Below are 26,710 nucleotides of genomic sequence, written 5' to 3'. Positions count from 1 at the left end.
GCACGAAGATTAGTATAATTAAAAATAATACTAGAAAGAGTAATGCTTTTGGTTGTGGTGGGGATGATAGTGGTCCAGGTGGTCCCACGGCTTATTCATTAGTTAGGGATTTTATCGTCCCAAACTTTTTTTTTTTTGTTGGATTTAATTTTTTATTCTTAATTTATTATAATGTAGATCACCTTTTCCGAGATCTTGTGTTTGCATCCCCTTTCCATAGTTTAAATGAATTTAGTATATATTACATATCGTTTGTATAGAAATAAAAAAATAAAAAGTCTTATATAAGATGGTCAGAAATTTTACAAAGTTAGTACTGAATTTTGCTTTCCTTGCTAATAAAGAAAACTAATTTCATATATTTCTCATCCATAGCTAAAGAGCACCACTGTACAAAACAATTGAAAATCTGGTCTCTTTTTTATGGAGACATAACCACCGTATATCACCCTATTAATATCTCTCATCACGTGACATAGCCATCCCGCTTGTACCCAGGAGAGTTAGATAATTGGCCTCTCTGTGCAACCCATTTGCTCAATTAGTTTGAGAATGTGAAGGCAATCCTCAGGTTCCTCTTTCTTTACTAGGATCTCCAAATATGGCAAAACTGAGGACTTTTCCTTGATATCATTATGTCTTAATAGTTCAGAGAAAAGTTCTTCACCTTGTTCAGCCCTCCCTTCACTGTAAAGTCCCTGAATCACCGAACAATATGATAACACGGATGGAACAAACCCTTGATTCAGAATTGTTGTCATGAAATCGAGGCAATGATCATATCGGCGCTCATTGCAATAACTGTTGATGAGTGCACAAACAGCCTTCTGAGGAAACACGCCGCATTTTAGTACATTGTTGATGATATGATCTGCTTCTGCAACCCTTGCTTCCCTGCATAATCCCATGACAACAAAGTTGTACAAATCCATTGTAGAGCAGCCACATTTTCTGACCTTTTCTTCAAGACTGAAGGCATGTTCAATATCCATATTTCTAAAAGCGTAGCTAGAAATGCAATTGTCGTCAATGTCCTTCGGAAGTAATGGTGTAGCATAAGTGGAAGACATAAATGAACTGGCATCTTCCTTGGCCTCGTTTGACAAAACAAGACCTGCAAGAAGCGCAGAATAGATTCGAGGGTTTGGCTGAAAACCTTTTTGAACCATAACACTCAAAATCTCAAAGGCATGATCCAACCTACCAGCATTAACAAGACCTTTAACTAATACAGTATATGTAACGTGGTTTGGAGGTATACCGAAATCAGACATGCTAAAGAGAAGCTTTTCTGCTTCCTCCACTCTTCCGTTCAGGCAGAGACCATTGATCACGACTGTGTAGGTGTAGACATTTGGAGGGCGGCTAGTTCGCCTCATCAAATCCAACATTTTTAGTGCACACATAATATCACCTGTTTGGCAAAGCCCATCGACTAATATTGTATAAGTCACTACAGATGGAACTGATCCATACTTCAGCATCTTCCCCAACATTGCCTGTGCCGCATGCACCTTATCATCTTTGCTGAGGACATCAAGAAAAGAATTGAAAGTGTGTGGTGTTGTCAATGTCTTCTTCTCCACCATCTTCTCAAAAAGCATCGATGCGTTTCCAATTTCGTCATTCTTGCAATACCCGTCAATAAGAGCTGTCATAGTTACTTCATCAGGGGAAATTCCCTTCTTTACCATTAAACCTAAAATGCTGCTTGCATGCCCTGGTCTCCCTTGCTTACAGAGGCCATCAATCAAGGCCGTGAAAGAAAAACAATCTGGTTCAATACCGAACGAGCTCATTGACTTAAACGTTTCAAAAGCCAATCCAAGTTGACCTTCTTTGCAAAACCCATCGATCAAAATATTGTAGGTAACCCTATTTGGTAACAAACCATTATCAACTATTCTTTTCAAAAGAAACATGGCTTTGTAAGTTTTATAAACCTTGCATAGCCCTTCGATGAGCTCATTGTAGGTCCGAATGTTAGGCTTACATAGTCTTTTCTCCATCACACCAAGGAGCTCAAAAGCAGAAATTACGCGTCCTTCTTTGCAATATCCATTTATCAGTGCATTGTAAGTTACTGTGCCAGGAAAAAGCTCATCTGCAAGCATCTTTCTGAACATTCCATTCGCCTCCTCAATCTTTCCTTCCCTGCATAATCTATCAATCAATATGGTATAAGTATGAACATTCGGTTTACAACCCTTTGTAACCATCTCATCAAGCAACCCTAAAGCCTTATCAGTCGACCCAATGTCACACAAAGCCTTGATGAGTACAGTAAACGTACGACTACTCGGCTGGCAGCCCTTCTCACTCATCTCTTCTTTCAGACGAAAAGCTTCATCAAGCTTATCAATTTCACAGTAACCATGAACCAAAATCGAGTACGTCACCGAATTAGGCTCACAACCATGACTCTTAGACATTATATCGAACACCCGGGAGGCCTCCTGGAGATGACTCTCTCTACAATTACCCAACACCAAAGAAGTACAAATATGAGTGTCCAACCGAAACCCGAGTTTTAAAACCCTACACACAAACATTTCAGCAGATTGCACAAACCCATTTTTGCATAGAGCATTAATTACACTTCTGTAGTCAATAACACCAAGAAGAAACCCATCACTAACCATCTTTTTATACACCAAAAAAGTCAAAAACCCCAAATCCAACCTAGCTAAAGACATCAAAAGGCTACTATAACAAGGATAACTCAACCAAAATCCAACCTTTCGCATATTTTCAAACGCCCCCATCAGCCTCGTAATCTCTGGCTCACTATTGTTTAACTCCTTGATTAACAAAACAATGGCTTTCTGAGCAACCCCATATAAACTTTCGCAAGTAACCAACAAATTCAACAGAGCGATTCTGCTATCCAAATCATAACAATAAGTAGAATGCTTACAAACCCACTTGAAAAAGCGAACCCCGAGTTCGGTGTCGCCGCCATGGAGCTGTAAAACCTTGGCGGCTACTTGTGGTGCCATGTGGGAGACCATAGACTTGAGAAGACTGCTCCTTTCCCAATTGGGTTGCTGAATCAGAGACGATACGCGGGAAGTCGTGTCAACTGAGCTTTCTGGGGCTGCTCGGCTGCCGGAAGATTGGTATGCGACGGAGGAAAGCGTCGGAGGAAGTTCGAACAAATAGGGAGCTCTCAGAAGGACGTTTCGGACATTGTATGTGCGAACCAACATGCAGAGAGAGAGAGTGAGAAGTGAGGAGTGAGAGAGATGAGAATCAAATATTTTGCATTTTGCAAACTGAAAAGAAGGGATGTTTTGGAGGGCTGTCTTCGATTAATTTTTGAAATAAAACAATTTGATTTTCTTTTGTTTTTGTTTTTATTTCTGCCTTTGAAAACCCTTTAGCTTGGGGAAGAAGAACATCTTGATCCTTGGGCAATGGGCACAATTTTCTTTCTAATGGGCTTGGTAAAATATGAGTCCTAGACTGAACTCGGGCCATGGTGGTTTCCAATCATGTTATGATATTATTAGGGGTGGAATAAAATACCGAAAATTCTAAATCAAATTGAAAAAATCCCGAAATCGAACCAAAAAAATCTCAAACCGAAAATCTCAAAAATTTTGGTACGGGAATCAATCTCACATTTTCATTCGTTCGGTAATCCTAAACAGTACCGAAATAAATAAATAAAACATGTATATTATTTAATTTTAAATATATTTTGTAATTGTAACAGTCGTCGGATTTGGTCGAGACGTAATCTCAACCATTGAATCCAAATAAAACTGTCACTCAGTCACTCTCTCTCGATCTCACCTCACCATGCTATCTCATCCTCCCTGATTTCTCTCAATCTCTCTCCTCTTCCTTATTTGCCGTCTTCGAATCCAGCCACATCACACAAGTAACTCACCTCTCTTTCGACTGACCTCTCTAATCTCTCTCTCTCTCTCGACTTCTCATCCCTCACTGAAAAACACGTTGCAGGAATGGCAGCAACTCAGGTGATAACATCGTCGATCCTCACCAAGAGTTTAGCTTTGTTTGAAGGACTCATACCTTCAAGCCTTAAGTTCACTCAGTCTCAGTCTCTCTCTGTCTCTCTGTCACTCCTTCTTGAATTCAAAGGTTAGCAACCACCTACTCTTTCACAATCTGACTTCGATGAACTCTCTTCACTCTTGCCACCACTATACCTTACAGCTTCATCCCCCATAATCGATTCTCTCTAGTCTCTGTGTGTGTGGGGTTTCAAATTAAGGTTAGGGTTTCGAATTAAGGGTTAGGGTTTCAAATTGGGGCTTAGGGTTTTCGAATTGAGGGCTCAGCTTAAGAGGAGAACGCAAGTCTGTCTGACTATCTCTTCACTCTATCTCTCTCTTTCTTTCTCAACCACCAATTCACTGTCACTCTCTGATTTCAATTTAGGTTTTTAATGTAGGTTCATATGATTTCAATTTCAATCTAGATGATGTGGATTTTGATGCAAGTTCTGTTTTGGGAAATCCTGAAATACCGAAAAGATTTGGGGAATCCTAAATTTCGGTTTAGGATTGGTCGTCAGATTCTCGTCCCGAAAATTTTCGGTTTGGGATTTGGCATTCCATTTTCGGTTTGGTATCTCATACCGAACCAGCGCTAGGTATTATTGTCGTGTAGTCAATTTTTGTTCACATTACAAATAATACCTTAAAGTTCTGAAATTGTATTAGTTTATATTTGACCGTCCTATTTTCTATTTAGGTTGATGACGGATTTAGGATTCTCTTCCCGCTTTTTTTCTACTCTATCCTCATATATTAAACAATCATGATTAAATCACATCAATATCTTATGTTGACTTATTTATAGTGAAAAAGACAAAGTGACAAGTGTGAGAAGAGGGGAGGAAAGGGAAGGGGAATTGGAGGAGAGAAAATCCTACTTCATTGATGACCTATTAGATGTAGGAACTGAATGCAGACTAACCGAGTGACTCTTCTTTCTCGAGCTCTAACAATAAACATACAATCCAACATAAAAAATATAAAAGGCTTTTTATCCAAAATGGTATTTGGGATTGACATAACTCCTCATTTTGGTTTTAGTCACATGACTATTTTTTGACAATAAAGATACAATCCTACCTAAGAAATATAAAAGGCTTTTTATCCTGAATAGTCCCTAAAGAATTATAAAGAGCTTTTTATTCACATGACCATCTCGATTCACATATTTTAATTCAAGGCCCAAATTCAAATAAGAAAAGTAATTACTCATCTCAACATATCCATACTAGAAACTAGCCAATTATAAACGTTCCCCGGGAAAAAAGGGGGGGGGGGAGAGGGGGGGGGGGGGCTAAAATTAAATCTTAGGGATAAATTATAAATGTTCAATGAGAAATTGACCAATTATAAAAGTTTAAGAGAATAATCGGTTAAAATTAAAGTTAAGGGAAAAATTAACAGCTTCTTATAAGTTTGAGAGGAAATAGGCAAATACCTCAAAAATAAAAACCGCAAACTCTTTCTATGTTCAGTCACCCCAGCCCCGCATCCCTTCAAAGCCCAAAATTTGAAGCAACGCCAACCAGCAAAACAAGTAAGGTTAATGAAAGAAAAAAAGGATGGAGGGAGACGTAGATTCTTTTAGATGGTTGTGGGGTGGGTGGCATAAATGACAGAAAAAAGGGAATCGTGGGTACTAGAGGTTTAGATATGAGATTGGATTTGCACGGTAGCGATGAAGAGGGAAGTATAGAGTCTCTCTTTTAGAATCTATGTAGCCCTGAGCTTTTATAATTGACCAATTTCTAATATGAATTTGTTGAGATGAGAAATTGCTTTTCTTATTTGAACTTGGGCGTTGAATTAAAATAGGTGAACTGAGATGGTCATGTGAATTAAGTCACAAAGAAGGCTAATGAAATGGCATCACAACCCTAACATATTGCTGGGGAAAAAAGGCCCAAGGAGAAGATTCATAGTTGTCCACATTAGGGATAAAATTTAAACAAAAACTGTACGAGAGTGAACTAGCTGAAGAGAAGAAGAAGAAGGAAAAAAATATATTGTCCACATTAAGGATAAAATTACCTTTTTTTTCCTTGCCATGTGTTTGTGCACATGACCAAGATGGATAGAAAATTGGATGAAATTTTCTAAAATCTAATGCAAGGGGGAAATTAGCCAATTGTAAAATTTCAGGGGGTAATCGGTTAAAATTAAAGTTTATGGAGGAAATTGACCAATTATAAAAGTTCAAGAGATAATTGGCTACAATTAAAATTAGGGACACAATTAACAGCTCCTTACAAATCGACAAATACTTCTTTATTTACTTTTTTTATTTAATTTGATTTTTAATGTTTTTTGTGTTGGAGATTTTTAATGTCTTTAAATGTTAATTTATATATTATCTTGCAATCTTAATAAGCCAAAGTTCCAATGCAAAGACTCAAATATTACACCTATATTTTCATATTTAGGTCCCAAAAAAGTGGTAAATTTATGTATTTTGATTTTTTTTTTCCCTAATGCAAAGACTCAAATCTTAAGACTCATTTTGAGTCTTTCCATTGGAGAAGAAAAATTGAACTCAAAACTCATATTTGAGTTTTAACAATTTAGTTATGTGCATTGGAGATGATTAAACTTAAAATTCAAATTTCATTGTTCTTGGCTGAGTAATTTCTTTTTTAATTTGAATGGGCTCCACTTTCAACTCAAATATCACTTTGAAACTCAAATTTGGGGTCTCACTTTGCCTCACAACCCAAATATGAGTTTTAAGTTCCATGCGCATTGAAGATGTTTTGCCTTATATTTGGACTCAAAATAAATTTGAGTCCTCCGTTGGAGATACTCTAAGCGAACTTAACAATTTTATTGACATACCTAACGATATATTGCAAAGTGATGCAAAAATTGAGTTCCAGAATGTAAAGTGGTGTAAATTAAGTTTCAGGGGACAAAATAATATTTTAGGGGATAAATGGCCCAAAATAAAAAGTCAACAATATTACAAGGTTGACAAAACACTGATTAACGTGTTTGAGTTTGTTCCACGATAGATGTGGGCTAATTAGTCATTTCACATGTCTGACGGTGTTTTACAATACCAAAGCTATTAGAGCAGCTCCAGTGTGGGAAAGGCCCCCCCCAGGGCAACTGCCTATTGAATCCTCTCCAATGAATAGTAGCAGCCTTTAATGAACATTAATTGTTTTTTGCATCTCCACTCCTAAACTGAATAGCCATGACAATATGCAATAAAATATTAGTATTTTTTATTTTATAAAATAATAAAATATAATTTTATTTCAAATTTCGGATATGATTTTTAATTGGTCTCGTTGTACCGCGTTTCATTAAATAAGAAATTACAACCCAAAGTATTTGAGAAAATATAAAATTGTGGTGTAAGGTGGAAGATAATAATAAGATATTTATAGAAAAATTAAATCTTTTTTTTAATTTTTAAAAAATTTCCGGATTTTTTATTAATTGTTTTCATTTTTTAAAATTTTTTATTAATTTTTTACAATTTTTATTAATTTTTTACATTTGTTTATTAAATTTTTATTGCTGTTTTATATTTTTTTATATTAATTTTATGATATAGCTGACATCAGCTTTGCATCAGTTTGCCTTAAAGCACTCGGGCCTGCGATTCGAGCCCACCCTCTCACTTAAGATCCCCATCAGCCCAATCGTCCTCATGGGCTGAAGCAAGGAGCTAGGGCAATTAGATAGAAAAAGCAGCCGGTCCACCGGGCTATCACGGACGGTGGACTTGCTCTTAGGTGTTCCGGAGTTCCCAGATGCCCGGCAGTGTTGTACTGTTTTATGCCAAAGATACAAAAAGATAATGCACCAACGACTGAAGGATAAGCTCTGTACTTCATAAAATCTGGGAGGAGCTTCAAGCTTCTGTCTGCTCTTCGAAACGTTTAAGGTTGCAGTGGCAACTGCGAGACTATGGCCAATGAGATCATGCATGCGGTTCAGTACGATAGCTATGGCGGAGGACCTTCTGGCTTAAAGGTTATTCTTTTCAATTTTCCACCTTCATCGTCTTCTAATTTGAAAAAGAACTGCAACCCCATTTCGATTGCGAGTACTTGATTGATTTATTGAAATTTTGGGGAGATAAAAAATAGTGATTGGTTTTCTTTCTCACGTTTATTGTTTTTATAAGGAAACGAGAATCTGAGAGATTATTGAATCACGCGATGAGAGAGATACTGACAGGAAATATACTCCGTCACTAGGTTTTGTTATCGAGAAAATTACCATTTGCATATGCTAATGGTAAACCAAGTTGTTGGTTTATTTTGTGGGTACATTGCATTTTGTCATGACATTGGCCTTATTGCAGCATGTTGAAGTTCCGATTCCAAATCCGAGCAAAGATGAGGTGTTGCTGAAGGTGGAGGCAGCCAGTCTGAACCCATTTGATTGGAAAGTTCAGAAAGGCATGCTGTGGCCTTTTTTGCCTAGCAGGTTTCCGAACATACCGGGTAATTTGGTTTTGCTGTCTTGAGACACTCTGCTACTTAGGGGATCCTTTTCGTGTTTATATGTCTTGACTTATGCTACATTCCGTGTATTATTTGATCTTCTTCTTGAAAAAAGTAGGATGGATGTTCGATACTTGCTTAAACACGTTGATACTTTGCGTTTGAATGCACTATTTTCTTGTTCATTTGGTCTAATAAACTTTCTGCAGTGGCCTTTTTCTGTTTCCTGGGAGAGATTCTTACATGAAACCATTGATATCCAGCATGATGAGAGGGACAGAGAGTAATGAGATATGCAACGGGTAGCAACGTTTTTCAAAGGGAAGGGGGTGGGGGTGCACCTTTTAAGATGAGATAAAATGCTTTATGTAGAAGTTTTCACAGGACCAGATTTTCTGAGAAGTTGTTTTGTTAACTGAAGATATTCTTGCTGGAACTGGAACAGGTACCGATGTGGCAGGAGAGGTTGTAAAGGTAGGCCCTGGAGTAAAAAATTTCAAAGCTGGTGACAAAGTTGTTGCAATGGTTAACCCTCGTGTAAGTGCCCTTATATATCAGCTCAATTTCTCAGTTTCACTTGAAATTCTTTGTATTTAGTATTTGTTGTTGGCGAAGTACAATTTAGCTGAAAGGATAACATAATTCAGAAAAAAGGGTATTAAGCTCCCATATATAACTTAACTTATAGCTATTAATTTCATAATGATCTCTGAATAATTATTAACCAATTTAAAAAGTAATATCCATTTGTTCCAATCTGAATTGTTGTATTTGTAAGCCCTCGTTAACCCCTCATCGATTTTGTATGCCCCTTTCCCTAGTGTCTTTCCAGTTGGCGTGAGACTGAGCATTGCAGGTAGGAATGACTCTTGATGTGCTTAATATGCAAACCCGGTGACAGAATGTATCACCTAAATATGTAATGTGTCTTTCATTGATACATACCATGTCCATTTTGATTGATTATATTCTTTGATGATGAATCATAGAATGGAGGTGGACTAGCTGAACTTGCCGTGACAAGGAAGAGTTTGACTGTTGCGAGGCCACCGGAAGTTTCAGCAGCCACTGCTGTAGGATTACCTGTTGCTGGTCTCACAGCTCACCAGGCCCTTGTACAACCTGCAGGGATCAAGCTTGATGGAAGTGGTCAGCAAGCAAACATTCTGATCACAGCTGCTTCAGGTGGTGTAGGACTCTATGCGGTTCAACTAGCAAAACTCGGAAACACTCATGTTACAGCCACTTGTGGTGCCCGCAACATTGAACTGGTCAAGAGCCTAGGGGCTGATGAGGTTATTGACTATAAGACCCCAGAAGGTGCAGCTCTTAAGAGTCCATCCGGTCGAAAATATGATGCTGTGATCCACTGTGCAACAGGTATTCCTTGGTCAACTTTTGAGCCTAATTTGAGTGCGAACGGTAAGGTAATAGATATTACTCCCACCCTCAGTTCTGTGGCAAGCTTTGCATTGAAGAAACTTACCTTTTCCAAAAAGCAATTGGTGCCACTGCTCTTATCTCCCAAGGCCGATAACCTTGATTATCTTGTTAAGTTGGTGAAAGAAGGGAAGCTCAAGACGATAATTGACTCAAAGTATCCCCTGGCCAAGGCAGAGGGTGCTTGGGCTAAAAGCATGGATGGCCATGCTACTGGAAAGATAATTGTGGAGCCTTAGTTTTGGCCATGCTATGCTTTGAATTGGTCTGTGTTATGTAGTTATATGAGAAGTTTGAGTATTATTTCAATGGTGTTTATTCACCAAAGCACTATGATGTATTCCTCATCGTCGTCATCCTCACTGCCTCCATGGTTATAGTAGTTGCTTGATGTGTTTAGCTTGGTTGGTCGGGTTTTTTGTCATTCTTGGTGTATAGAAAGATGGTAATGATGGGTTTGTTCTTGGTGTTATTGACGATAAGACTATACTTAATGCTCTATGCAAGAATGGGTTTGTGCAATCTGCTGAAATGTTTATGTGTAGGGTTTTAGAGCTCTGGTTTCAGTTGGACGCCGGTATTTGTACTTGTTTTGGTGTTTGATGTAATGCTTAAAAGTGATAGCTCTAGACCTGATTTTGCGATGTACTCGATTATGATTCTTGGTTGTCTCAATTTATGGTCAATAGTAAGTTCATTTCAACTCGAGCTATCTAGTTAACTCGACAGAACTTGAACTTTAATTTACAGTCCCCAAAAAAGTGCATCAAGTGCACAATGTCCGAATATATTTTGTCTACTTAAAGCTCCAAAATGATCTTCCCTGTAGCATGGCCCTCGATACTCTTAACCCAAGCATCTTCAGCCTTGCTCAGAGAATGCGTCGAGTCGATCACTGCCTTGAGTTTCTTTTCCTTCACCAAGCTAACAAGACACTCCAGGTTCGCACCCTTGGGAATCATGAGCAGTGGCACCAGCTGCTTCTTTGAGAAGGTGAGTTTCTTCACGACAAAAGTAGTGAAAGAACTCGTAGTCGGAGCAATGTCTATGACCTTCCCTTTTGCACTCAAACTAGGCTCAAAAGTTGACCAAGGAATGCCTTTTGCACAGTTGATTACGAAATCATATTTTTCGTCCAGACGGGCTCTTTAGAGCTGCCCCATCCTCGGTCTTGTAGTCAAGAACCTCATCTGCCCCTAAGCTCTTGACCAATTCGACGTTACGCGGTCCACATGTGGCTGTAACGTGAGTATTTCCGAGCTTTGCTAGTTGGACTGCATAGTGTCCCACGCCTCCAGAGGCAGCAGTGATCAATATGTTCTTATTTTGACCTGTTCCGTCAAGCTTGATCCCTGCACATTGGGTGAGTGCTTGGTGAGCCGTGAGGCCAGCAACAGGTAAGCATGCGCCTTGGGCGGCTGAAACTTCAGGTGGCCTAGCAACCATTAATCTCTGATTACTTACAGCAAACTCAGCCAGTCCTCCACCACTCTGTCAAACACACGAACTTTAAATGTGAGGATCCTGGGCATAAACAAGTAGCTCTTAAAGAAAAGGGGAATAAGTCGATCGAGCACTTACGAAATGGCTGAGCAGTACAACAACTTTGTCTCCGACTTTGAACTTTTTGGCACCTTGTCCAACTTCTACAACCTCTCCGGCCACATCAGTTACTGGTCATGCATGACGCGAGAGATAGAAGAGAATAAATAACAGGTTAGATTAAAGATTTTGCTCTATAGATAGCAGCCTAAAGCTCAAAGACATCCCAAGACAACTCATCTTTCAACATAATTTTGTTGCAGAATCCTACAAATCCGTCTACCCACACAACGCCCGAAATGCGTTCCATGTAAGAATCGAGCACAAATGAGAGATTATATTTGGTGTTCTGCATAAATTTTATTTACAAATGTTCAACAAGTACAATAAGATCACAAATAACATGAAAAACTGAATTACCAGGTACTTGAGGGAATTTTCTGGGGAAAAGAGGCCGCAGCTCGCCTTTCTGAATTTTCCAATCAACTGGATTGAGACTAGCTGCTTCCAATTTCAGCAAAACCTCATTCTTCTTCGGGGCGGGAATCGGAACCTCAACATGCTGTACCAAACATAAAACTCATTTGTGTTCGATTACGAATCACCACTTCAACTCAATCTTTAAACAGTTTCCTAGCAGGTTGTACTTGTAACTTGTTACATGATTAACTACTAATTATAAATAAATTACAATGAAAATCAAATTAAACACTGATGGCATAGAAACTCGATTATTCTCATGCTAAAGCTTAGAACTTTTTAACTTTTTTTTGAGCCATCAGAAATCACCTTCAAACCAGCTGCTCCTCCGCCATAGCTGTCGTACTGAACCGCATGCATAAGCTTCGCCGCCATGGCTGATCATGCACACGCAGAGAAAGAGAGAGAGAGAGAGAGAGAGAGAGAGAGAGAGAGAGTGCAGATTTCTGGAATTGAGTTTTTTGAGTTTTATGGATATAAATGACAGACTGAGGACGTTCACATTGTTTTCTTCACTTCATTACCTGTTTTTTTTGTACTTATTTGTAATAAATACAAAAACAAGAATACATGGATTCTGTCCAATACGATAAACCAAAACTTGTTAAAGTTTCAGAAACAATCCACCTTTTTAATTCTTTTTTTGGTCGAACCACCTTTGTAATTCATTAAGTGCAAAGTTATATCACGAAAAACCCCGATCAGTTAGTAATGAAATTATTTCGTGTTAAAGAACTTCATTAGGTTTCAGATGTGGGACATATGCTTCAACAAAAATTTAAAGTAATTGGTTTGCCTTGCCTTAATAGTCAACTACGATAGCCACTCTCACTTAATACTACGGGCTAGTCGTATTTCTTTTTATTTGTAAGTGAGAGATCTTAAGTTCAATTCCTACCAAATGCAAATTTGAACCAAATAATTACTAGTCCATTGTGAGACTAAATCCATCCCCTCTCCGTAGTGTAGATGATATTGTTTGTTAAAAAAAAAATAATAATCAACCATGACTAACAATATTTGTTTTTAAAAATCATCTATTATTCATGGTGGATTGTTATTCTATGATTACTGTAATTTAAAAGCAAAAGTTATTTGTATTCTTAATCACACATAAATCAAGATCACACCCATAGAATAATTCTTAATCACACATAAAACACGATCACACACATATAATAATTCCTAATCTCACATAAAACAAGATGACGCACATATAATAAAGCAACCGTCTTTTCTCTCATGCTTTGCTTGTAACATCAGCAAATGAGTACAATTAGGAAAGACATCCTCTCCGGATTTCTTCCTTTAAAATCCGCAGATCAAATGATCCGGACCTTTAAAATTTGATCCAACGGCTAAAAACATAGAAGTTAGTAAAAAATTTTAAAAGTTATAATAATTTTTTACCGTTAGATCAAATTTCAAAGGTCCGGATCATTTGATCCGTGGGTTTTGGAGGAAGAAATCCGGAGGGATATCTTTCCTACATTTAGTCCCAACAAAATCTGTTCACTTAAGGCTCCACAATGATCTTCCCTGTGCATTGGCTATTGAGTCTCTTAGCCCAAGCATCTTCAGCCTTGCTCAGAGGATGCTTCGAGTTGATCACCGTCTTAAGCTTTCCTTCCTTCACCAACTTCACAAGACAATCCAGGTTCTCAGCCCTTGCATTTATCATCAGCGGCACCATCTTCTTCTTGGAGAAAGTGATCTTCTTCAGAACAAAAGTGAACAATGAACTTGCACCCGGAGTAAGGTCTATAACCAGCCCTCTTTCACTCAAATTTGGCTTGAAAATCGACCAAGGAATTGCTGACGATGCGCTGTGGATTACGAAATCATATTTCCGATCTGATGGGCTCCTTAGGCCTGCCCCATCAGGTGTGTTGTAGTCAAGGACCTCGTCTGCCCCTAAGCTCTTGACCAATTCAATGTTTCTTGTTCCACAAGTAGCTGTTACATGAGTGTTTCCGAGCTTTGCTAGCTGGACTGCGTAGAGACCAACTCCACCAGAGGCACCGGTGATGAGTACGTTCTTATGTTGACCAGTTCCATCCAACTTGATACCTGCGGCTTCGGTTAGAGCCTGGAGAGCTGTGAGGCCAGCCATTGGTAGGCCTGAACCTTCAGCCGCTGAAACTTCAGGCGGCCTCAGCGCTGTCGAGGTCTCACTTACTGCAGCATACTCAGCCAATCCACCTCCATCCTATCGATTTGTAACGTGACAACAACATAATTCAAGCGAGTCATTTGGTAACGAACACATGAATTTTGTAAGTGAAACTCGGCATCTTCAAAATACTTACACCATAGGGGAGCAATGCCACAACTTTGTCACCTACTTTGAACTTTTTGTAGAAAAAGGTATGTAGGCTAAAACATATATTTGTTATTGATACGTGAATGTGGAAAAATGGAAGAGAATGCAAATGGAAGAGAATGCTTATGGAAGAGAATGCAAATGGAAGAGAATGCTTATGGAAGAGAATGCTTAATTTTTTCATTCTATTTCTCTACAAGATTACAAGGATATATATACATGATACAAATGTGTAGGTAGGACAAGGTAGCCGTCCTAGTGTGTAGGTAGGACAAGGTAGGACGACTGTAGAGGACAAGGTAGCCGTCCTAGTATGTAGGTAGGACAAGGTAGGACGGCTAGTGTGTAGGTAGGACAAGGTAGGACGGCTGTAGGACGGCTTATTCTTCCAATAATATTATATACAATTACACAAGGACTCCAACCATATTCCTTATTTGTCTAACACTCCCCCTCAAGTTGGAGAGTGGATGTCAAGAACTCCCAACTTGCGTAACATACCCGAAAACTTTTCTTTCCCAAGAGGTTTGGTAAACAAGTCTGCCAACTGTTGTGCCGTACCCACATGCTTGGTCTCTATTGTGCCATCTACAATCTTATCTCGTATAAAGTGACAATCCATCTCAATGTGACGAGTTCGTTCATGAAAAACAGGATTGGCAGCTATATGTAACGCTGCTTGATTATCACAAAATAAAATGGAAGGACCATCCAAAGGAATGTTCAAATCCTTCAACAAAAAACGAAGCCAAACTATCTCGCAACAAGCACCTGCCATGGCCCTATATTCCGCCTCTGCTGAAGAGAGCGAAACGGTTTTCTGTCGTTTCGTCCGCCAAGAAATCAAAGAACCGCCCAAGAATACACAATACCCAGTAGTCGAACGGCGAGTGATAGGGCAACCTGCCCAATCAGAATCACAAAACGCAGTTAACTTGGTCTGGTTGTCAGAACGAAATAATAAACCTTGACCTGGAGTAGCCTTCAAATAACGAACAATACGAAGCGCAGCATCCATATGAGATATCCTTGGCTCGTGCATAAAACGGCTTAGAACATGCACAGAATAGGTGATATCCGGCCGAGTGATAGTGAGATATATTAACCGACCTACTAATCGTCGATACTTTTCAGGATCCTTGAGAAGTTCTCCTTTATCAGATAATTTTGTGTCATCCATAGGAAAAGCAATGGGTCGTGCTCCCAAAAAACCATAGTCCTTGAGAATCTCTAATGCATACTTGCGTTGAGAAATATAAATCCCTTGTTTGGAACGAGAAACCTCAATACCCAAAAAATATTTTAAATCACCAAGGTCTTTTATCCGAAAATGATCACGAAGAAAAGACTTCAGAGAATTAATGGCACTAGCATCATTGCCTGTAATCACAATATCATCCACATAAATGAGCAAAGCTGTGAAAGAAATACCAGACTTTTTAGTGAACAATGAATAGTCAGCTTTGGATTGTTGAAAACCGGCAGAAATGATGGCACTAGTGAATTTGGCAAACCATTGGCGAGAAGCCTGCTTAAGACCATAAATTGACTTGTGAAGGCGACACACAAGATTCTCCCCCTGTCGCCGAAGACCAGGAGGAGGAGACATATAGATTTCTTCATGTAAATCACCATGTAAGAAAGCATTATTAACATCAAGCTGATGAAGAGACCAAGACTGACTAGCAGCAAGAGCAAGAAGACAACGCACCGTAATCATCTTAGCAGTAGGAGAAAAAGTGTCATGATAATCAATACCTTCAGCCTGAGTGAAGCATTTAGCAACCAAACGAGCTTTGTAGCGGTCAATAGAGCCGTCGGAATTGTGCTTGAGTTTGTACACCCACTTACAACCAATGGGAATTTTGCCAGAGGGCAAGGAAGTTAAAGTCCAAGTACCATTAGCATGTAAAGCTTGAAGCTCCTCAGTCATAGCACGTTGCCAATTGGGGTCAGTGGCAGCCTCGGCAAAGGAGGAAGGCTCCACAGTCCGACTGACAGAGTTAATGTAAGAAAAATGCCTGGGAGAGTAACGGTGATAAGAGAGAAAATTACAAAGTGGATATCGCGTACCTTGTGTAGAACCGGGTTGCGAAGTCGAAGATGGGTGGGATGGCAGAATCACCTGCGAGCAAACGTAGTCTTTTAAATAGGATGAAGGTTTATGGGCACGGGAAGAGGTGCGGGGAAGGGGAGGATTGGTAGGTAGTGGGGGGGTAGGGATGTCCGTGGGTAAAAGGGTGAAAGGTAAGGAAGTAGCGGGGGGGGGGGGGGGGGGGGGAAGGAGGGGATGCCGAGAGGGCAGGGGCATGGGGAGGAATGGGTAATGGGGCAGCAAGGGAATCTGTGGGAGGCGTGGAAGGGGAGGAAGGTGGAGGAGGGTGAGGCGTCGGGGCAGGAAGGGGTGGGTTATATGTAAAGTCCAGAGGGGGTGGGATGGGTAGGGTAGGCGAAGAGGATGGGATAGGAGGGTGAGAAACGGCATAAGGGAAAGTAGTTTCGTGAAAGATGACGTCTCGACTAGTGAAAATGCGGTGATTGTCGAGATCGTAAAGGGTATAGGCCTTTTGTCCATGAGGATAACCGAGAAAAATGCAACGATGAGCCCGAGGGGAAAATTTGGTGGTGGGAGTGACAGAGGTGGCATATGCCAGACAACCAAAGACGCGGAAGTGGTCATAAGATGGAGTTTTCGAAAAGAGAACCTCAAATGGGGATTTATGATGGAGAAGACGGGTAGGGAGACGATTGATGTGATAAGTAGCGGTAAGAACACATTCCCCCCAAAACTTGATAGGAAGATGGGATTGAAAACGAAGGGCGCGAACGGTTTCAAGAAGATGACGATGTTTTCTTTCAACAACGCCATTTTGTTGGGGGGTATAAACACAAGAAGTTTGTAAAAGCACCCCATGATCAGAGAAAAAACTACGAAGAGATAAAAATTCACCACCATTGTCAGTACGAATGCATTGGATGGTAGTGCGGAATTGGGTAGTGACATAAGCAAAAAAATCCTTAATTAATTGTTGAGTGTCGGATTTATGTTTCATGAGGAAGACCCACGTAAAGCGAGAAAAATCATCCACAATGCTTAAGAAATAATGAGCACCAGAAAGAGAAGATTGACGATTCGGGCCCCAAATATCACAATGAATTAAAGCAAAAGGGAAAGTTGATGAAATTGAACTCAAAAGAAAAGGTTGACGAGTTTGTTTTGCCAACGGACAAACATCACAAATATGACTAGAATCAAAAGTACAATTAAGAGAGCTAGATGCTAAAGCTTGCAAACGAGTGGAGGAGGGGTGACCTAGACGCCTATGCCAGAGGGAGGAGGGGATGGTAATGATGTTGCAGAGAGGTTGACGGGTGGGGAGAGAAGAGGTAAGGGCCACAAGGTAATACAGATCGCCACGTCGCTTACCCACACCAATCATCGCCTTCGAAACCAAGTCGTGCAAAACACACCAAGAAGGAAAGAAGGTTATGGAACACGATAATCCATCTGTAAGTTTACCAACCGATAAAAGGTCCACTCGGAAATTAGGGACACATAAAACATCCTTCAAAGTAACTGAGGAATTTAAAGGAAGAGTGCCGGTAAAAGTAATGGGAGCGGAAGCACCACTAGGCAAAGAAACATGCGGCAAATGTGAAGGAGAACGATTAACCAAACATGAAGCGGAAGAAGTAATATGATCCGTAACACCACTGTCAAGAATCCATTGACCATGACGAGAGGTGACAGGTAACAAACCTTGGGCAAAATCAGTAGTGAGCACGGCATTGGCCTGAGGAGGGGTGGTGGTGTCACGTAGATCAGCTAGAACACGGGAGTGCTGCTCAGCAGAGAGGTCAGGCATGGCAAGCTGCAAGTCATGCAAAGTGGGCTGGGTCCCGTGCACTTGGTGGGTCGCTGGAGTAGAAGAGGAGGCGGGGGCCTGGGTGCCTTGCACGTGATGGGCCTGGGTGAAATTATGGGGCCGGGAAGCAGAAAACCGTGGCTGCCGGGGAGGACTGGAAGGTGCATGGCTGCGGGAAGAACTGGAAGCAGTGGCACGGCGCGGTGGTCGCCACGGTTGGCCATGGAGGGGATGGCCAACGGGATAGCCATGAAGTTTATGGCAGGTGTCTCGGGTATGATAATCAAAATTGCAGTAGGTGCAGTGGAGGGGAGGACGAGCAGAGGAGGGACGGGACGGGCCACGAACAGCCATGGGAACGGCAGAGAAAGCTGCCGAAAAAAAAAATTAGGGCTAGGGTTATAAACCTGCTCTGTATACCATGTAGAAAAAGGTATGTAGGCTAAAAAATATATTTGTTATTGATACGTGAATGTGGAAAAATGGAAGAGAATGCAAATGGAAGAGAATGCTTATGGAAGAGAATGCAAATGGAAGAGAATGCTTATGGAAGAGAATGCTTAATTTTTTCATTCTATTTCTCTACAAGATTACAAGGATATATATACATGATACAAATGTGTAGGTAGGACAAGGTAGCCGTCCTAGTGTGTAGGTAGGACAAGGTAGGACGGCTGTAGAGGACAAGGTAGCCGTCCTAGTGTGTAGGTAGGACAAGGTAGGACGGCTGTAGGACGGCTTGACGGCTGTAGGACGGCTTATTCTTCCAATAATATTATATACAATTACACAAGGACTCCAATCATATTCCTTATTTGTCTAACACTTTTGGACGTCTTGTGCAACTTCTACAATCTCTCCAGCCACGTCGGTAACTGTCCCCTCATATGAACCATCCAAAGTTAACACATCAACTACTGCCAAAGACTTGAAGGCATCGAATATGCATAAATAATGAAACAACTCATAATACATCAACCTAGGGAAAGATGTTTTGTTTCAAACACCAAGTGATCCATCGTCCTTAGTATTCTCACCACAAATGCTTCCACATATGAATTGGTAAGTAAAGATTTTCGGGTTAATTTCAGAATTTTTCAGAACAATCACAGTTTTCAGAAATACTTTATTCTTCTCCATATATTTAAGAGAACAAGATACAAGGCTAACTGAAGAACATAATGATGAATTCGGAGGGTGTTAAAAGGCTCAAGCTTTCAGTTTGTCATTGTAAAAGCAGAGTTCCTACTAATATATAGCGACTTGTAATTTTAGATTCCAAAATTAATTATTATGTGTGACTTTAGTTTCTGAAATGGCCACGGAATAAGCATAGAACTTTTATTCATTTTTGTAGTTAGCATAGATTTGAGGTACGTACAAGCAGCTGCCGGTTTGCAACCATGTTCGTGGACGGTAATCCCTCAGTAACTCTTTAAGAGCAAAATAATGGGAAAGTCCACTTTAAGATGACGATTAAGATCAGAGTATGTGCTATTGTGCCATACTTTCCGTTTACAAATGCCAAATAATCCACAGGAAAAAGGGCATTACCAGGGGTGTGAGGCAGTTTTCGTGGAAAAAGCGGCCGCGCGAGGCCTTTCTGAATTTTGAAATCACTTGGATTTAGACTAGCTGCTTCGAGCTTCACCAAAACCTCGCCTTACTTAAGAGTGGGGATTGGAATCTCCACATGCTGCAACAAACACAGTATAAATATAACAATTTATAACGGTAGCTTCAGACTAATTTAGATAGAATTAGAATATCGCTTGGATAGATCAAGGTCTCAACAAAACAAGTACATATTCACAGCACGAAACAGTATGAATCCTCAAATCCTTAAACCCATGTTTTATGGCTGTATTAAAAGTTCAAAACATACAAAGAAAAAGGAGCTGATGAATAATTAAAAGTTCAAAACAAACCTTTAAACCAGAAGGTCCTCCGCCATAGCTTTCGTACTGAACCGCATGCATAAGCTTTGCTGCCATGCCTGCCAAACTTCCGAGACAGAGTTTGAGAAATCTATACTTTTCTGTTGCCCTTTTGTTTTTGTTTTTGGTTTTGCTGCAACAATTATACTAATTCAGCCTCATTTATAGCGGTTCGAAAGCTGTTGTATTGGAGCAACTTGTTTTACTCAATATGGTTCGACAGACTTGTTCCGGAGATAAATATATTGCGTGAAAGCTTCTTTCAGCCTGACTTTGTTGAACCGAAGAAAACGTATGGAATATAATAAAGCAATCGCGTTCTGAACTTTTACTTAATCAGCAAGAATGTATTTTTCAGTTGAAGCTTTGCCTTGATCACCAAGCAAAATCTAACCACAAAGTTGGGAGATTTTTCAGTGTGACCATCACACGAGGTAACTTAAAAATTTAAATTTTTCACCACTTATATAAAAACACGTGGTGTACCATCCGTATTCCCTTCACAACTAAAAATTTCTCCACAAAGTTGCCCGGCCCTGCTTTTTTGGATCCCGCAACTTCAGCCCAATTGACTTATGTAAATCCAGAAGGCGGTCCGGTCAAAATTTAAATTTAATGGCTAAGGGTAAGGTGCTTGTAACTCGATTAGATAAAACTTAGCATTCACCCTTGCACTCAAGGTCTAGAGATACAACGACTTACGTGGCATGCATTGTGGACAAATCATACACAAAGCATGCGACTCACTAAAATCGGGTGAGCTATTAAGAGGGACACGCTTCAACACTTGGTGGAAAGTAATTAAAAAATTATCTTTATTAATTCTTTAATTAATTTTAATTTAAACCAAACAAATTACTTAATCTTCATTATATATAAAGTCAACAACCCCTTTTGAGGTTAAAGTTTCACCAAAAATTTTTGGACAAAAATGCTCCCAAAACAAAAAATTGCAAAAGCAACCCAAATAATGCAGGGGTATTTTTGTCATTTTAACAATATTTTTTTAATAATTAATTCTTTTTGTACAATTTTTATTTTATTTTTATTTTTTTAAGAGTACCTCACAATAGGCAAGCAATTATGTGATTCAATCAATTGTTAATTAAATACTATTTTCTCTATTTTTAAACACGTTCAAAACATCTTAAAAGGCGTATAATGCCAATTATAAAAAAAGGTCTTTCGCACACGCATAATAATGTGATTAAATTAGTTGTCAAATGATAGTTTTTTTTTTTTTTTTTTTTTGAACAAACGATATTATCTACACTAAGGAGGAAGGGGTGGGCTTAGCCTCACAATGAGTTAGCGATAATGTGATTCAATCAGTTGTTTATTAAATATTATTTTCTCTATTCTTAATGTAAATTCAATAGAATGTAGATGAAAATTGAAAGACTAATTTTATTATGTGAATTTAGCTACTTTGATTGGTTTGTGAGGGCTTTTTTTCTAGCATGATCTAAGATTATTCATTTACTTCAAATATTTGACATTCCTTTTGTCAATTCACGCATATAAATACATTTAAAATGTGTAAGTTGCACGTAGTACGATGTGATTCAAAAAATATCTTCTGCATACAAAAATGGGCCTTTTGCATGAACGTCCCACCATGCGGGTCTACATCTTGTTTTAGAGCTACTGCATATGGTTGTCCATACTCTATGTGCAAAAATTTTCTCATTCTTGTGAGAAATCAACTTTCATATACAGGTATACTGTGATGTTTCATCTCAATGACACAATACTCGTAAGTTTTCATTCACAATTTTTGTGTCATCGATACGAAATTGCAGTGGCTGTCTACGCACGATTTAGTGGTTTCTCGTTTTTGTCAGTCTTCCCCCCTCCTGTAATTGTCAGGAGCAGAACAAGTCACTGTGTCGACGTGTCGTGTGCATTAGACGTCTTGACTTGTATTGCTTAAGATATAAGCAATTGAAACACATCAAGTTCTTGTTGGAACTTGTGAAACTTGTGGGATCCTTAGTCCCATATCGCCCATTCCTCTTTTGAAGATCCACTTTATAAGTGTGTTCCCACACTTATGGTTTGAAAGAAATTGGGCCAAAGCCATGGACTTTGGGCCTTAGACTTGGAGGGTTTGTGTGCATATGTTAAATTTCAAAGATTGGCCTTGGGCCTTGAAGTATTATTTTTACGTTTTTGATTTTTGCATTCAGTTTTTTCCGAAAAGATAAAACTGTTCACGTGAACAGTTACAACCATTCGTGAAGATAAACATGAACGGCTTTAACTGCTTCATTACGCCATTATAAATATGGCCGTAAGATCAGCAACCGAATAACAATTCCATCGCTTCTTTTTCCATACTTCACAGAGAAACACCACAACCAATTCGCCAAAAATCTAAGTTCGAGTGCAAGAACTTGGATTAGATAGTTGTATCTTGCAAGATAGATGTCTGTTGAACTATTGCATTGGTGTATGGGAGAATTTTTGTCTTAGGATATTACTACTGCAAACCTCTATCTTTCTAACCAAGTTAGTGTTTTGTGATTTATTATTCAATTTTATTAATTGTTTATGAGATATATTGCATCTTTGTGAAATTTCTATTCGAAATAAACTGTGCAATTGTTTTATATATATATATATATATATATATATTATATTTGATTGGTTTTAACAGCTCTGTCCTAATATTTTGTCAAGGCATTTAGAAAGACTATGTCGACAGACTCACCCAAAACCAAAATTGATTTGACAATGCTATGGCCAAATTAAAGATGAAAGGTAATTGATTTATTTGATTAAATCAAAATTATGTGATCAAGTCACATCACAAACCAAATTTGTAGGGATGTGGATTGTCTGCCCTTCCAGTTTCATACTCTTTCTATCCTCTTCTGTTTGTGTGGTTATGGTTAAACCATGTTAACATTTTATATTCCTATTACTTTTTGTTTTATTATTTCTATAAAAAATTAATATAAAATGTTGACGTGACTTAACCATGACCACACATCACAGGAGGGCATGAAGAGAGTATGGAAATGGAAGGGCAGACAATCCACCTCCAATTTGTAGTTATGTATAAAGATCTCTTTCAATTGTCTGTTGCCTTCTGTTAATAGGGTTGTTGGAAAATCAACACTCGTTACATGTAACACGAAATAATACATTACATGTTATTATATAAATGATAAAATATATGAATTAAAAAGTTAATAACTAATATTAAAAATTTTCACTACTTATGTAAAAATACTTAATGCATGAGTCGTTTTTTTATCACAATAAAAATTTTCTTCCTACAAATCATCTTTAAATCTTGCTTTTTTCAAAACAAAAAAAAATATATTGGCCAAAACCTATCTCCGTAGGTTTGTCTACCACCATCTGACCATATCACTTCTCAAGACAGAAATCACATCACCACCTTATTGTTTCAAACCATCCAACTTTCACGTGGACTTTCAAATTAGCAAAACCATTATCATGATTAGGAAAATCCATGCAAAGCACTCAGTCCGTTGAAGATCACGTGAAATAGGACACCAATTTAACTAAATTTCTCCATGCTTATTGAATATTTCTACAAGATAATTATTATTAAAATCCAATAGTAAATTTAGGAATATATTAAATTTTAATGGCCTCAATTAAATAGGTCGACGATGTAAAATCCAGTACAAACACCTATACTTAACATCCACACATTTCTAAACTCTCAAAACAGTTTACACACTCAGAAAACTCGTTGCATTCTCTGCCACTCTCAAACACTCTACTTACTCAGAAGACATAGAAAGCTCTTTGCATTCTTTGCCACTCTCGTGACGAACATACACTCTACACACTCACACTTAGAAGACTCATAAAGCTCTCTGCATTCTTTGCCATACTCATGAAGAACACATGCCGGTTCCTCCATCGCCTCAAGCCAAACCCTTGAGGCGTTCATTGGTTCGAGAACAAGTTACTACAACCCTCGGATCAACAACTCTACATATATGTACAAGTGTTCTTGTTTCATTTGTTACAAGAAACTTCGTGTTTACACATTACTTTGCAAAGAGATTGCTTCCACGACTCGAAATCGTAGCCTTTCAGTTACAAATGAGAAATATTTCTGTTGTGTCAAGACTCAACTCTCGATTATTTTGAAGAAAAAAAAAATTATAATCATCATTTGAGCAAACTAATTAACAGTTGAAAACGAATAATCCTAAACCTTGTTATTTATAATATCCAATCATGAAAAAAACCGAAATTATAATAAAAACCACACATTATTTATATTATTTATACAAAAATACTTTATATTCTGTTGCACAAGCCTACAATACTAAAAGGGAAAAGAGAAGAAAAATCATGAAATTAAGAAATTTTGTCTGCTTAGTTAAGGCTCCAGAATGATCGTTCCCAATGCATCGGCTATTGGCTATTGAATCATCGATTCTCCCAAGCCTCTTCAGCCTTGCTCAGAGGATCCGTCGAGTCGATCACCGTCATATTTCCGACCAGACGGGCTCGTTAGGGGTATCTTATCCGGGGTCTTGTAGTCAAGAACCTCATTTGCTGCTTAGCTATTGACCAACTCAACGTTTTTACATGAGTGTTTCTGACTTTTGCTAGTTAGACAGTATAGAGACCTATGCCGCCAGCAGTGCCAGTGATCAGTAGTTCTTCAACTAGCCGCTTCCATCAAGCTTGATCCCTGCATCCTTGCTGAGAGCCTGGTGTGCTGAGAGACGGGCAACAGGTAAGCTGGAACCTTCAGCTGCCGAAACTTCAGGAGACCTAGCAACTACCAATTTCTCTTTGGCTGCGGCTAGCTTAGCTAGTCCACCACCATTCTATTGATATGATCAGCAACAAACACATGAACTTAATTTTATATGTGAAACTTTCATTTTTTTTTTTTATTTTAATACGAGCGATGGTGGGGGTTTTGTGGGGTTGGGGGATATGGGCGAGGGGGGCACGGGTAAATACTCTTCACCAATCAAGCTACAAGCCCCTTGTGACCTTGTGCATATGAAAATTACACTTCAAGAAAGGAATAAAATGTGAACTTACACTATAGCTAAGTAATGCCACAACTTTGTCACCCACCTTGAACTTCTTGACTCCTTGTCCAACCTCGACTATCTCTCGGGCTACATCAGTAACTATTACCCGCACATAATGTCATCAGCCAAAGTTAACAAAAATCAACCTATTGGCCTAAGGCTCGAAGACATCGAATTCATAAATCACAAAACAGGTCTCATTGTCTTTTCAGTTTCCACTGATGCAAAAGAGAATTAATTACCAGGTGTGTGTGAGGCAATTAAGTTGCATGGAAAAAACGGCGCGCAAGGCCTTTCTGAATTTTAAAATCCCTGGATTCAGACTAGCTGCTTATAGTTTCAGTAAAACCTCATCTTTCTTCGAAGTGGTGATTGGAATCTCAACATGAACGAGCATGCCGTTGATGCACTCTTAACAGAATTTAATCTTCTCTTGGTGTATTTGCATTAAACATAAATGCGAACTGAGGCCAAAATCTATATAGGAATATGTCAGAAAAAGAAAAAAAAGAAACTTCTATTAATTCTACAAAAATGTTGATAGAAAACATAAGAAAATGAGCAGATAAACAATGAACCTTCAAATCAGAAGGTCCTCCGCCATATCTTTTGTACTGAATCGCCTGCATAAGCTTAACTGCCATGGCTGCCAAACCGGAGACTGAGAGGGTGGGAACTGCGAGAAGAGGAATTTTTGTATGCACCATCAAGTGAACCCCATAAAATGTATGCATCATCAAATGAACTGCATATATTATGCTGTAACGTGTTCATTCGGTTTATAAATTGGTTGAAACTTTTGTGTCCATAGAAGTTATCCCCTGATAATTGTTCTATTGGAGCATTTTGTTTGATTAATGATTATCTAAAGGGTGACTCCAAGCCAACAAGACTTCTCGCTTTGCGAGGTTCGGAGGGAAATGGCTATCGTACGCAGCCTATATAGTGTTAAAACATTTCATTTATTGAAAATAGTCCTCCAATCACATATAAATAAGAGCAATTGTATTCTGAGCTTGTTCTATAATTATCTATAGGCTTTGGCTTGGTCATCAAGCAAAATCTAACCACAGACCATATTAATTGTACTGTTTTCTTAATTAATGATTCGTTATTCCTAGTCATTTAGAGTAATCTAAGACACATACAAAAAAAGATCAATAGAGCAAACAATTGAATATTAGTGATATGAAAAAATGTGCGTGCGTTACTAATTTCTGGTTGTTGGTGCTTTAACCCTATTTTGTTATTCATACATATCTGTGGTTAGTAATCACGCATGAGCAATTGGCTGTAGCACCCACATAACATGAAATAAGTTGAAAACCTACCAACAAACTATTACGTGCTTATGTCTTGCAGTAATGTCCATAAAAAGAGGAAAAAGTCGATACAAAAGAGGGAAAAGTCGATACAATTTGCTCTTATGATTTAAATTACGATGCACATAGTTTTTACAGCAAATTGAAGAAGTTTTACATATAATCAAGCATTCTCTGTAACATATCCAAACGCATCCTTGTAATTATTCCACATATCATTCACAATACTATAAACCATCTCGAAAAACCCTTCGGAAATCTCCGGATAAT

The 26,710-nt window shown here is 38.8% G+C and overlaps 3 protein-coding genes and 2 pseudogenes across 5 annotated transcripts; 1 reads left to right on the top strand and 4 right to left on the bottom strand.

The window, feature by feature from the left end:
• Positions 1–327: 327 nt before the first annotated feature.
• Positions 328–3,369, bottom strand: LOC137729420 (Pentatricopeptide repeat (PPR) superfamily protein). The gene has a single exon (XM_068468366.2). The coding sequence runs from the start codon at positions 3,207–3,209 to the stop codon at positions 504–506; it is 2,706 nt and encodes a 901-aa protein (XP_068324467.2). The 5' UTR covers positions 3,210–3,369; the 3' UTR covers positions 328–503.
• Positions 3,370–7,864: 4,495 nt separating this feature from the next.
• Positions 7,865–10,447, top strand: LOC137729042 (chloroplast envelope quinone oxidoreductase homolog). Of its 2 annotated transcripts, XM_068467863.2 has the most exons (4): positions 7,865–8,009; positions 8,344–8,485; positions 8,931–9,022; positions 9,475–10,447. In XM_068467863.2, the coding sequence occupies exons 1-4, from the start codon at positions 7,944–7,946 to the stop codon at positions 10,162–10,164; spliced, it is 990 nt and encodes a 329-aa protein (XP_068323964.2). In that variant the 5' UTR covers positions 7,865–7,943; the 3' UTR covers positions 10,165–10,447. The 2 variants fall into 2 exon arrangements, with proteins under 2 accessions (XP_068323964.2, XP_088534097.1); XM_088677971.1 differs by lacking the exons at positions 7,865–8,009; positions 8,344–8,485 and adding an exon at positions 8,735–8,768.
• A 131-nt stretch (positions 10,448–10,578) lies between these two features.
• Positions 10,579–12,445, bottom strand: LOC137729044 (chloroplast envelope quinone oxidoreductase homolog). Its single transcript, XM_068467864.2, is given in 5 exon segments — positions 10,579–11,058; positions 11,060–11,416; positions 11,507–11,598; positions 11,888–12,029; positions 12,257–12,445. Coding segments are annotated over 5 exon segments (990 nt in total). The 5' UTR covers positions 12,323–12,445; the 3' UTR covers positions 10,579–10,725.
• Positions 12,446–13,080: 635 nt separating this feature from the next.
• On the bottom strand, positions 13,081–20,231 carry LOC137728341 (chloroplast envelope quinone oxidoreductase homolog; annotated as a pseudogene). The gene is made up of 5 exons (XR_015952750.1): positions 20,065–20,231; positions 19,691–19,832; positions 18,963–19,011; positions 14,257–14,323; positions 13,081–14,156 (listed from the first exon to the last, which is right to left on the bottom strand). The product of XR_015952750.1 is annotated as a chloroplast envelope quinone oxidoreductase homolog (transcript).
• A 4,080-nt stretch (positions 20,232–24,311) lies between these two features.
• LOC148693695 (quinone-oxidoreductase homolog, chloroplastic-like) lies at positions 24,312–25,762 on the bottom strand (annotated as a pseudogene).
• Between the last annotated feature and the right edge of the window lie 948 nt (positions 25,763–26,710).

The sequence above is a fragment of the Pyrus communis genome, chromosome 10 (genome assembly GCF_041283825.1).
Source record: "Pyrus communis isolate YQ-2024b chromosome 10, ASM4128382v1, whole genome shotgun sequence".
Taxonomy (NCBI): Eukaryota; Viridiplantae; Streptophyta; class Magnoliopsida; order Rosales; family Rosaceae; genus Pyrus; species Pyrus communis.
The sequence above is the reverse complement of the archived record's forward strand: the minus strand, read 5'-3'. Positions and strand labels throughout refer to the sequence as shown.

What these genes read in the sequence shown, in the direction of transcription:
- LOC137729420 (XM_068468366.2), bottom strand. Translation starts at nt 3,209, where the DNA reads ATGTTGGTTCGCACATACAATGTCCGAAACGTCCTTCTGAGAGCTCCC.
- LOC137729042 (XM_068467863.2), top strand. Translation starts at nt 7,944, where the DNA reads ATGGCCAATGAGATCATGCATGCGGTTCAGTACGATAGCTATGGCGGA. An exon ending in GAGGACCTTCTGGCTTAAAG is followed by an intron (nt 8,010 to 8,343) that starts GTTATTCTTTTC and finishes GCCTTATTGCAG; the next exon opens with CATGTTGAAGTTCCGATTCC. An exon ending in TTGCAATGGTTAACCCTCGT is followed by an intron (nt 9,023 to 9,474) that starts GTAAGTGCCCTT and finishes GATGAATCATAG; the next exon opens with AATGGAGGTGGACTAGCTGA.